General features: G+C 44.3%; 1 protein-coding gene across 2 annotated transcripts; it reads right to left on the reverse strand.

The window, feature by feature from the left end:
- Nucleotides 1–1,705: 1,705 nt before the first annotated feature.
- c8a (complement component 8, alpha polypeptide) lies at nucleotides 1,706–8,193 on the reverse strand. Of its 2 annotated transcripts, none has more exons than XM_064933732.1 (11): nucleotides 8,007–8,193; nucleotides 6,677–6,770; nucleotides 6,390–6,537; nucleotides 6,064–6,211; nucleotides 5,614–5,803; nucleotides 5,313–5,495; nucleotides 4,792–5,035; nucleotides 4,421–4,558; nucleotides 3,014–3,171; nucleotides 2,177–2,402; nucleotides 1,706–2,025 (listed from the first exon to the last, which is right to left on the reverse strand). In XM_064933732.1, the coding sequence occupies exons 1-11, from the start codon at nucleotides 8,153–8,155 to the stop codon at nucleotides 1,877–1,879; spliced, it is 1,827 nt and encodes a 608-aa protein (XP_064789804.1). In that variant the 5' UTR covers nucleotides 8,156–8,193; the 3' UTR covers nucleotides 1,706–1,876. The 2 variants fall into 2 exon arrangements, with proteins under 2 accessions (XP_064789804.1, XP_064789795.1); XM_064933723.1 differs by having other exon boundaries at nucleotides 6,677–6,791.
- Nucleotides 8,194–12,333: the final 4,140 nt, after the last annotated feature.

The following is a 12,333-nucleotide window of genomic DNA, read 5'->3' on the forward strand; positions in this document are numbered from 1 at the left end:
GCAGGGTGCCTAGTGGTTAGAGCGTTGGGCCAGTAACCAGCAGGGTGCCCGTTGGGCCAGTAACCAGCAAGTTAGTGGTTAGAGTAACCAGTAGGGTGCCTAGTGGACAGCCAGTAACCAGCAGGGTGCCTAGTGGTTAGAGCGTTGGGCCAGTAACCAGCAGGGTGCCTAGTGGTTAAAGTGTTGGGCAAGTAACCAGCAGGGTGCCTAGTGGTTAGAGCGTTGGGCCAGTAACCAGCAGGGAGACAAGCAGTTAGCAGGGTGCATAGTGGTTAAAGTGTTGGGCCAGTAACCAGCAGGGTGCATAGTGGTTAAAGTGTTGGGCCAGTAACCAGCAGGGTGCCTAGTGGTTAAAGTGTTGCAAGTAGCCTAGTGGTTAGAGTGTTGGGCAAGTAACCAGTAGGGTGCCTAGTGGTTAAAGTGTTGGGCCAGTAATCAGCAGGGTGCCTAGTGGTTAGAGCGTTGGGCCAGTAACCAGCAGGGGTAGTGGTTAAAGTGTTAATGTGTAGTGGTTGGAGCGTTGGGCCAGTAACCAGCAGGTAGCCTAGTGGTTAGAGCGTTGGGCCAGTAACCAGCAGGTAGTCTAATGGTTAACCAGCAGATAGCCTAGTGGTTAGAGCGTTGGGCCAGTAACCAGCAGATAGCCTAGTGGTTGGTTTAGAGCAGGGTTAGTGGTTAGAGCAGCCAGTAACCAGCAGGGTGCCTAGTGGCTAGAGCGTTGGGCCAGTAACCAGCAGGTAGCCTAGTGGTTAGAGCGTTGGGTCAGTAACCAGCAGGAAGCCTAGTGGTTAGAGCGTTGGGCCAGTAACCAGTAGGTAGCCTAGTGGTTAGAGCGTTGGGTCAGTAACCAGCAGGTAGCCTAGTGGTTAGAACGTTGGGCCAGTAACCAGCAGGTAGTCTAATGGTTAGAGCGTTGGGCCAGTAACCAGCAGGTAGCCTAGTGGTTAGAGCGTTGGGCCAGTAACCAGCAGATAGCCTAGTGGTTAGAGCGTTGGGTCAGTAACCAGCAGGGTGCCTAGTGGTTAGAGCATTGGGCCAGTAACCAGCAGGGTGCCTAGTGGCTAGAGCGTTGGGCCAGTAACCAGCAGGTAGCCTAGTGGTTAGAGCGTTGGGTCAGTAACCAGCAGGAAGCCTAGTGGTTAGAGCGTTGGGCCAGTAACCAGTAGGTAGCCTAGTGGTTAGAGCGTTGGGTCAGTAACCAGCAGGAAGCCTAGTGGTTAGAGCGTTGGGCCAGTAACCAGTAGGTAGCCTAGTGGTTAGAGCGTTGGGCCAGTAACCAGCAGGTAACCTAGTGGTTAGAGCATTGGGCCAGTAACCAGCAGGGTGCCTAGTGGTTAGAGCATTGGGCCAGTAACCAGCAGGGTGCCTAGTGGTTAGAGTGTTGGCCCAGTAACAGCAGGTAGCCTAGTGGTTAGAGTGTTGGGCCAGTAACTGAAAGGTTGCTACATCGAATCGCTGAGCTGACAAGGTATAAATATGTTGTTCAGCCCCTGAACAATGCAGTTAACCCACTGTTCCTAAGCCATCATTGTAAATAAGAATTTGTTCTTAACTGACTTGCCTAGTAAAATAATTGTAAGTGTTGTGCCTGTGTTACAGTATGTTTTCATTGTTGAGTCTTTTATAGTAACAGTGAGATAACTGAGGAGATAAAACATATTCTGTGCATGTGACAAATAAAACAAAATGATTTGATAATCGAGAATATCTTTAACTATTTTTATTTCTGAAGAAACTTTTTGACCCTCATCTTTCTGGCCAGATAAAAATACAGAGTTGGTAACATAATGAACATCATTGGTATTCACTCCTACTTCCTGATGTAGTTTTGAAATCTGTGCCCCCTGCTGCGCTGTGACCCGTCTGGCTGGTGACATCAACAGCGTTGGTTCTGGGAGGAGGAGCCAAGGCAGGCGGCGCCCCCATCTGGCTGGGGGTTGTCACATGACCGTCGGCGCGTCTTACTTCCTGACTGACAGGAAGACCACGTCCCCCAGCAACTCCAGGCCCCGTCCGTCGTGGAACCTATCAGACGACAGAATGCCAGGCTATGTGTTATCATCTAAGTCTCTACACATACTAACTGAATAGCATAGTTACTGTAGTAAGGTGTGGCGCTTGCTGTCATCTGAGGGCAGATAGAAGTAACTGCATATAGTAGCACTGTTACGCCCACCTTTCCTGAGGGTTTCCTCGCAGGCTTCCCCTCCGAAGCCCTGCTTGCAGATGCAGTGGCAGGAGGTCTGGGAGAGGACAGGGATGCCGTCATGCCTGCAGGGGGCACAGCGACAGGAGTTGAACTGGAGCAGGTACTCCTCCCACGCCCTCCTCAGGTGGGCCGGCCGTGCCCCCACGTGGTCCCCCGCTGTGCTCAGACGCACCAGCTCAAATATGGGCAGGGTCTGGGGAGAGGGGGGAGAGGAGACCATGCTTGATGAGTTACTTGATGTGTTTGTGCATATTGTATGTACTATGTTTGAATGCACTGTATATAAAGTAAACACGTAAAAGTACCATATTTCAAGTAGCATGCACAGATGTAATGTCCAGCACCATCTGTGTGCTGAATACACAATGTATATATACACTGGTTGACTGGCACTCCCCTACCATTGTAAAAAATATTCTGGAAGCTATAGAAATGCATTTATGAATGTCTACATTTGTTTTTGTCATGTTTATTTTATTACAGACTTTTAAATAATGGTATGTGAGCTAAACATACAGTATATACACAAACATTTCTTAAAGTAACATTTTCTGAAAGTTCTAATGTTACTGTACCCACTACAACAACAACAACAAAATTGTCCTTGAAACATTTAATTGAAATACTGTAGAATTCTAATCATTCCTATGGAGGACTGCTTCTACTGGGGAGTGCCAATATGGTCGACTGGTGGCTTCAAAGCCTCTCAATAGCCAATACATAGCATCAGCAATCCAGGGTTTATATACATCATTGGCTATATACAGTGTGTTTAGGTATATCTGTAAGTAAATGCTATTATACCTCAAACTCGATGAGCGTTGGGTTGTACTTGAGAGAAAGGCCCCACTTCCTGTATGTGTCAGGGTCCTTGATGGCCAGCAGACCCCCACCACTTCCTGTACTGCCCCCCTTCACCAGTGTCACAATGTCCTTGATCAAACTGGAGCTGCCATACATCTCTGGGTTACAGAGGGAAATCATCAATTATCCACCTGGGTCCATCTCAATTCAGTAAACTCTGGAAGTAAACTGCAATTCCAGTATACTTACTGAATGAACTAATTTGAAATGGAATAGACCCTATCCCTGTTATCCACAATTGCTCTAACTGAATGTTACTACCAGAAAGTCAGAAAGTTGAACAACAATATACATTGAAATGTGGTGTTGTTAGAAAAAGTAGGAAATGTTAACCAAGCTGTCCTTTGGTATCTAGTGTTGGTAGAAAAAGTAGGAAATGTTAACCAAGCTGTCCTTTGGTATCTGGTGTTGGTAGAAAAAGTAGGAAATGTTAACCAAGCTGTCCTTTGGTATCTGGTGTTGGTAGAAAAAGTAGGAAATGATAACCAAGGTGTCCTTTGGTATCTGGTGTTGGTAGAAAAAGTAGGAAATGTTAACCAAGCTGTCCTTTGGTATCTGGTGTTGGTAGAAAAAGTAGGAAATGTTAACCAAGCTGTGCTTTGGTATCTGGTGTTGGTAGAAAAAGTAGGAAATGTTAACCAAGGTGTCCTTTGGTATCTGGTGTTGGTAGAAAAAGTAGGAAATGTTAACCAAGCTGTCCTTTGGTATCTGGTGTTGGTAGAAAAAGTAGGAAATGTAAACCAAGCTGTCCTTTGGTATCTGGTGTTGGTAGAAAAAGTAGGAAATGATAACCAAGGTGTCCTTTGGTATCTGGTGTTGGTAGAAAAAGTAGGAAATGTTAACCAAGCTGTCCTTTGGTATCTGGTGTTGGTAGAAAAAGTAGGAAATGTTAACCAAGGTGTCCTTTGGTATCTGGTGTTGGTAGAAAAAGTAGGAAATGTTAACCAAGCTGTCCTTTGGTATCTGGTGTTGGTAGAAAAAGTAGGAAATGTTAACCAAGCTGTCCTTTGGTATCTGATGTTGGTAGAAAAAGTAGGAAATGTTAACCAAGGTGTCCTTTGGTATCTGGTGTTGGTAGAAAAAGTAGGAAATGTTAACCAAGCTGTCCTTTGGTATCTGGTGTTGGTAGAAAAAGTAGGAAATGTTAACCAAGGTGTCCTTTGGTATCTGGTGTTGGTAGAAAAAGTAGGAAATGTTAACCAAGGTGTCCTTTGGTATCTGGTGTTGGTAGAAAAAGTAGGAAATGTTAACCAAGCTGTCCTTTGGTATCTGGTGTTGGTAGAAAAAGTAGGAAATGTTACCCAAGGTGTCCTTTGCTAGATAAGGTCAGTTGGGACGATCACACACCTTTTTCATAAGAGCCGGTGCCTTTGCAACCTTTGACTTCAAGTTTGCCTCCAACTTCTACCTGCTTCGTCTTGCCTATAGGACTGCTTATGCCAATGGATCCACCCAAACACCCTTTAAGTTGTTCCGCATCAATCTCTGTTAAAAGTCAAGAGCAAAAACAAGTTTTGGAATAAGCATTAAAATTCACACAGAAATGGACTCTTCAAATATACCATTGACTATAATAACTCACATGATAATATTATATGGTTCCTTCCAAAATATAGAAAGGTCTAAAAATCCTTCACACTTTTCCACCACTGACCCAGTCTGAAATCTCGCTCACTCATTCAACGACAGCATCACAGAAATAAAAAAAGACACCATACTAGATGTTTTCATGGCAGTTGTGTTGACGACCGCCACATACTCCAGGGTCCCTCCCATGATGCCCTGGGTGACGTAGTGCGTTCCGTAAGTGTTGAGGAAGCGGGAGTACAGGCCAAAGTCATACTTCTCCTCAGGAAGCTCCATGAGGGACAGGTACATGTCTTCATGAAGCATCAGCCCCTCGCTCCTCATCTTAAACTGGGCCGTCTGCACCTTCGACTGCAACCTGATGAAGCCAAGTTCCTGAGGGACAAAGGAGAACACATAACCAGAACTATATTTGTATAGCGCTTTTCAGCTTCATACATGCTCAAATGAGAAATATAGGACTCAGGGGTTTCATTTCAGGATGGATGTTACGTTCCATCTGTTCTCTTTCACTACCCTTCGTGGACCTGAGAAAACAAGGTTGTAGGCAATAGCCTCCTGGAATTAAACGCAGCCAGGGACTAACTACAGTTGTGTTCCCTGAGTATAAAGAGGCTGTTTCGGGGGTAATATTTAAGACATATTCTCTTACCTGATCGGTGTATTTTGTTAGATTTGTTAGTAACTCAGACTCCACATTCCCTGATACTCCAAACTCCACGTACTGAATCCCAACAGTAACACCCAGATTAAAAGAATCTTCTGTCTTTCTGGCCTTCAGTAATGTGGCCATATCTTCATAATACTCTGAGGAGCCTTCAGAAGTGGCCTGGGCCTAGAATAACGAAAAATAACAAAACACATATTACTTTTTTCAAATGTCATTGATAAGTTGAGCATTGTAAAAAGTGTACATGTTGTGTCATGACGATGCATACAGTACAGTACCGTACCATGAAGCGGTATGTATGGAAGTTGTAGGGTTTACGATAGTTTTTCTCATCCTCGTTATAATGTAAATTCTCACAGAAGGGATCATAGATGAGTTTTCTCCATTCTCCATTGTAGACATATTCACACTGTCCTCCATAGTATTGTGGGTCAAGAACGTGGTCCACAAATTCTCCTGTCAGTATGTTAAAGCTAGGAACATAAAGAGCAATACTTTGTTGTTGTTTCAATTGAGGTGTGTGTGTGTGTGTGTGTGTGTGTGTGTGTGTGTGTGTGTGTGTGTGTGTGTGTGTGTGTGTGTGTGTGTGTGTGTGTGTGTGTGTGTGTGTGTGTGTGTGTGTGTGTGTGTGTGTGCAGCACAAACAGCAACATGTCTTTTGTGTGTCAGATGCATCCTGCTGTTCCCACTTATTATGACTGTTGATGACCCCTGTCCTCTGACCCCTGCTTACCCCTGAGTGCCACGGCCAGCTCCAGGGATGGGTAGCAGAGTGGAACACTTGTCCTGTCTGTCATCCACCTGCTCACAGTCCGTCTCATCAGACTCGTCGTCACAGTCGACCTCACCGTTACAGCGAAGCACCTGGCTCACACAACGACCTAAGTACGGATGGATGCACGCACGCACACACGCACGCACACACACACACGCTCGTTACAAGCACGTATGCACACACACACCCACATGAAAGCCACATGAAACATTTGGAGACAAAAGAAGACTCAACACATTGTACGCTTGGCTTGAGGTTGGAGGTGATGTATATTGTGTACTTACCTGTGGCATTGCAGGTGAATCTTTCTCCACAGATGTCTGGTTCCCAACACACTGCCTGTGCTGTGGGACATGCCAGCTCTTCCCACTGACTATCCAAACATTGTCTCCCACCAAACTGGGACGCTTTCTCCATGTAACGGAAACGAAACTGGGCAACATAAATAATGAACACAAATATGAGAATTGTTTTAGTGGAACAACAGATCATTGTGTATCATAGAAACACTAGTTTATTATTTAGTCCCAAGCCTTGAACATGAACCGTATAATGAGAAGCAACCCTTTACCTTCTTGTCTGTGCAGGAGTCACAAGGGGTCCATGACGACCACATTTTCATCTTACAGTTGATAGGAGTTGGTTTGTTTACACTTCTGACCCTCCTAATAGCAGATTGCCCTGTTCTTCAGTCAAATGCAAATACCATTTACAGTTTCAAACTTCACAGACATTAGATTGAAGTAGAGCGATTCCACAACAGCGGAAGCAGAAAATATTTTTGTTATCTCAGAATTTCTGGCAATTCTCACATAGAAATGTAATTGGGAGGAGGTATGTGTGATATGCTTTTTAGATTTACATCACAATTATTTTATTTTTTTATCATGGTGAAAGTTGCCATTATTGGTGTTTTTAGACCTATACATGCCTATACGTGATCTGTGAACCGTACACGATGCTGACAACATCTGGGTGTCATTATACCCCTGATAAGTGTGCTCTAACATATGGACTATGTCTAGATTCTGAAATACACATTTTCACACAAATTTATTCTACATAAAAAATATTCATATAAATATCTCAAAACTATTATTTTGGATTTTGTTCATTTTAAGTACAAGTAAATCACATTTCCAAAGTGGGCTCTGCTAATTCTGAAATTCTGACCAATTTTATGAACACCAGCAATACTGTAAATGGTAAATGATTTCTAAGGGCACGCCCTCTGCTGGTGATTTGCCTTATATGCAATCCTAAAGGAGGGCTGTGATTGGTTATATGTATAAAATGGGTCATATCATTAAAAGTACCAGAGCCACTCTGGAAATGTGATGGGTTTGAAGAGTGTATTGTTTCAAACAATATGTCTAAAAAAGAGCTTCAGCAAAAAGGGTCGTTTTGAAATATTCATTTTAAATCTTTTTAATGCTGAATAAATTCATGTGAACGTGTATTTCTTTACCCTAGTTGCTCTTTACCCTAGTTGCTCTGGATAAGCGTGTCTGTAAAATGCATGCACACCGCATCAAGCCATCTCTGAAATGTACACAAATACCTGCACTATACTGCATTTAAATATGTTCACACTGATAATACACATTAGCTGTATACAGTACCCATTCTCGTATAGCTCTATGCTCATTCTACCTAGTTGTACATAATGTGTGTAAACTCTGCTGTCTGTATTCTGTCTCTAAATGATCATGATTTTCTCAAAAATGTTTTGTGGTACAAATGTAAAAAGCATTTCAGTCATTCTACCTCCCAATGAAGTTTCAGTGTGAGAATTGCCAGAACAATCTGAGATACCAGTAATAGTTTCTGCTCCTGCTGGAATCACCCAGTAGTAGTAAATAAAAGTAGTAGTATTTGTAGTAAAAACTACAGAAATCTACCTGGTTTCAGCCATATTCCATGAGTACTCCGTTGCATCTACGGTGAGAGATTTGTTTAAAACCAGCAGCAGAAGGTAGGAGCCCAATAATACACATATCAGTCTATTCATATTAGAAATAAAAGAGCTCCTTGATGAAAATGAGCTCATGTTAAGCTTTGTTTAGATGACTGATAGTTGTCATCCTGGGGTAAGTGCACTCATGTCATAAGAGGCCACAGTAAATGATTGATCAAGGGTAAACATGCTCTAACAGTTGGGAAATATATTTTTCGTAATGTCACACACATAGGCCTACACAAGCACACCACATCCTGGCCCACTCACTTTCAAAATTCGTAGTACAAAACACACACATAGGTCGTTCCATGAATAGAGCATATTTTGAGAAGTGTAACTTGGTCCAACAAAACTAATTTCACCTCATTTTAATGATCTGTCATAAAGAGCACATGTTCAACTTTACACAAAAAAACGTGTTTGGGGGAATGTAAGCGTGTTGTCTGCAGCGTGGAGGGGAAATTGATGTGTTAAAACATTTGTAGACCATTTATGGGTAACAGGGTTGACGTGATATGTTGTACACACTCAGTCACTGAAAACAACATTTAAAGAACAATTTCACCATATTTAAACAAGAGTTCAGTTCATGTAACAGGGTGGACCTTAAAAGGAGGGATGAAAGTAAATGAATCACTAAGCATATGAAATAAATGATCTTCAGAAATGACTTTGTCAAAGCAACAATAACTAGGGCTTTACAATGATGCTGAAAATGTTTGAGGGCATGCATTTCCATTGTTAGAGCGGTCACTCGACTATTTTGTCAATATAATAGGCAATGTTTGAGCCATGGATAACTGCCTACATAAAGCATGTCTGAAGTGGGCGTGTCAACAGAAGTGGGAGGCTCAACAGTGGGTGTATGGAACACAGATCAGCTAATTGTGCAGATTTGTTGTCACGCAAGACTATTTTGCATGGCTCTTCTCCAGGTACGCCGACAGTGGCGGACGAACATCTGGGCCCAGGGTATGCTGACTTCCTGCTCTTGATCTGGGAAGAGTGGAGGCTGATACACATGGAACACTCGAAAGGGGAGAGTCCCGTGGTCGAACAGGGAAGAGAGTGTCCAGTCGTACTCCACCCAGACCAGTTGTCGGCTCCAGGTAGTGGGGTTGGTTGAGACGAGGCATATTAAACTTGTTTCCAGAGCTTGGTTCGCTCGCTCCGACTGGCCGTTGGATTGGGGATGGAATCCGGAGGACAGGCTGGCCGACGACCCAATAAGGGTGCAGAACGCCTTCCAGAACCGAGACGAGAACTGAGGACCCCGGACGGAGACCATGTCCACCGGGAGTCCATAGATCCGGAAGACATGCTGCACCATGAGCTGGGGTGTCTCTTTGGCAGAGGGTAGTTTGGGGAGAGGAATGAAATGGGCAGCCTTGGAAAACCAATCCACTACTGTCAGAATGACAGTGTTGCCATCAGATGGAGGGAGCCCAGTGACAAAGTCCAGGGAAATATGGGACCAGGGACGTTGAGGAACAGGTAGTGGGTGAAGAAGGCCAGACAGAGCTTGCCGCAATGTCTTATTCTGAGCACAAACAGTGCATGCGGCGTCAAATGCAGAGGCGTCAGGAACCATGGGCCACCAGAAATGTTGTCGGAGGAAGGCCAGGTTTCGACGGGAACCCGGATGACAGGTCAGCCTGGAGGAATGAGCCCATTCCATACCTGGGACTGAGAGGAGTTGAGTGGGGATACCCAATTCAGAAGCTAGGGTAGCATCCATAAAGCTCTCATCTGCCCCAGAGTGACTTAGACTGGTCTCCCCACAGGAGTATCACACAAAAAAAGGAGTGCGGATGATGGGAATTAGAGAATTCTTGTACTTGTACGTACTAAAGAAATAGGTCTCTTAACAGGGCAGGTGGCTATATAATGTCCCGCAGCCACAAGGTACAGACAACAGTTGGAGCTCACACTGTGAGAACATTCCCTAGGTGACCATTTAGCTCTGCCCAGTTGCATAGGCTCAGGAGTAACCGACTCATCCGTCGCCGATGATTCTCGAGGGAATTTCTGGATTCCTTCGGAGGTGAGCAAGCAGCAGCGGATGGACGAATGTTCTCGAGACCTGACCTCCTCTCACGCTTGCATTCTCGTAGACATCCATCAATCCTAATCGAGTTCCATTGATAACGAGCTGCGAGTTTGTCCTTTATTTCCTCGGGCAGTCAGTGAAGGAAGGTATCGAACAGAGCCTCCGAATTCCAGGCACTCTCGGTGGCCAATGTGCGAACATATACTGTGTAGTCCGTCACACTATGGGAGCTCTGATGTACCTTCAGTAGTTTTTGGGCCGCCTCTCTCCCGAGCACCGGAGAATCGAATACCTTCCTCACCTCCGCCATGAAATCTTCCAAGTTATGGCAAATGGCAGATTGTTGTTCCCAAACCCCAGGAGAGCGCCCTTCCGAACATTAGCATAATTAGATATGCTATCTTGAATAAATCCAAAGGGAATGAATATGGCTGAAGCTCAAAAATGAGGGAGCACTGGGAAAGAAACGCCAGGCAGTTTCCAGGATCGCCAGAATATCGCTCCGGAGGAGGTAGGCGGGGTTCTCAGAGAGCCGGGGTAGGCAGAAGAAACCCACCAGTAGTAGGGAAGTTACTTAGTGGCTGGGAGGTCTCAGATGTGGAATGCTGTCTGCGAGCTAATCCACGGAATTGCTCCGTTAATGCCTTGAACCCCTGGACGTGGCGTTCCGCCAGAGATTGGAACCCCTCCATCAGGTTCTGAAGTAGCTCCTCCTGTTTCTCAACGGTAGCTCCCTGCAGGGAGACAGCGTGACGGAGCTGGTCCAAGTCTGCTGGGTCTGTCATGTCCAGTTCGTACGATAACGACACAACGCGAGACCCAGATGCAGACACATTGGAGGCAGATGGTTTGAGTTCTGATATTTATTATAATCCAAGGCGTAGGCAAAAGGCAGGTCAGGACAGGCAAGAGTTCATAACCAGTCCAAAACGGTACAATGCCAGGGGCAGGTTCGAGGTCAGGGGCAGCCAAAATGGTCAGGCAGGCGAGAACAGAGTCAGGACAGGCAAAGGTCAGACCCAGGAGGACGAGAAAAACAGAGACTGGGGAAAACCAGGAGCTAGTAGAAAAATGCTGGTTGACTTGGCAAACAAGACGAACTGGCACAGACAGAAAACACAGGTATAAATACACAGAGGATAATGGGGAAGATGGGCGACATCTGGATGGGGGTGGAGAAAAGTACAGGTGAAATAGAACAGATTGTGACAATATGTTGCACTAAAATACAAAATAAGTCATTGCTAACCAGAATAATGTCATACATCGATACAAATTAATGCTTCGATCTAGTTGACATTGATAAAGTGGTCGCTGTCATCTCTGCTTCTTTCGCGGTGCCAAGAGGTTTTGGGCAACAACAAAAAATGACGTTTAGGGGCCAAGGAGAAAATGCAATGACAAAACAAACAACAAACAGAAAGATTTTCTGTGCAAAATGTTCAAATTATATCAGTTTTACCAGTAGTAAGAAAATACAAACCTGTGAAAACGACCCAAAATCATGTTTTTATAAGATCTCAGTTCCGCTTGGATGCATGCATATTTTATGTGGTTGAAATAACTCGGCGGTTGAAATAAGCTACTATCAGCTTTTATTACTCAAATAAAGATAGCACCTCTACAGACAGACGTGAGCATTTGCATTCTCTCAAGTTGCTGAAAGAAAGAAATCATATTTCTCCACTTTTGTTCCCAAGTAAAACATTTGGTATATAATTTTAGCCTGCTGCAAGAAATGTTTTTTCTGCAGGAGGTAATATTAAGGCTATGTGAGAGGTTATAGACCTACAGTGTCCAGATTTCAGTTTCTATTTAACCCGTCCGAAAATTAGCCTACAGTTCCCTTGACGTGGCATAGGTTTATTTGAAGGTCCTTTCGGTATAGTGCTCACAACCATCACGTAGGCTATAACAACCTGCATTGCTATCATCCTTTTACCACTACACCAAATCTTTCCCAAACATGACTTTTCTGGCCCTCCCTTCTCTTTATTTTCAACTCGACATTTCGCAAGTTAACTTGTTCTGCCCGTTCCCAAAAGCATTTGGCACGGTATAGTTTGGCCTTAATGCCACATAGCCTAAAATAATGAAATAAAAAACGAATAGATAGAAATTGCACAAGAACGATACATTTCTGGAGGTATTGTTTCTCTTTATTCAACCCGAACTTTATCCAGGCAATATTTCATAACCCTAAACCCACCCTCCCCGC

This window comes from Oncorhynchus masou, chromosome 3, assembly GCF_036934945.1.
Source record: "Oncorhynchus masou masou isolate Uvic2021 chromosome 3, UVic_Omas_1.1, whole genome shotgun sequence".
Classification (NCBI taxonomy): Eukaryota; Metazoa; Chordata; class Actinopteri; order Salmoniformes; family Salmonidae; genus Oncorhynchus; species Oncorhynchus masou.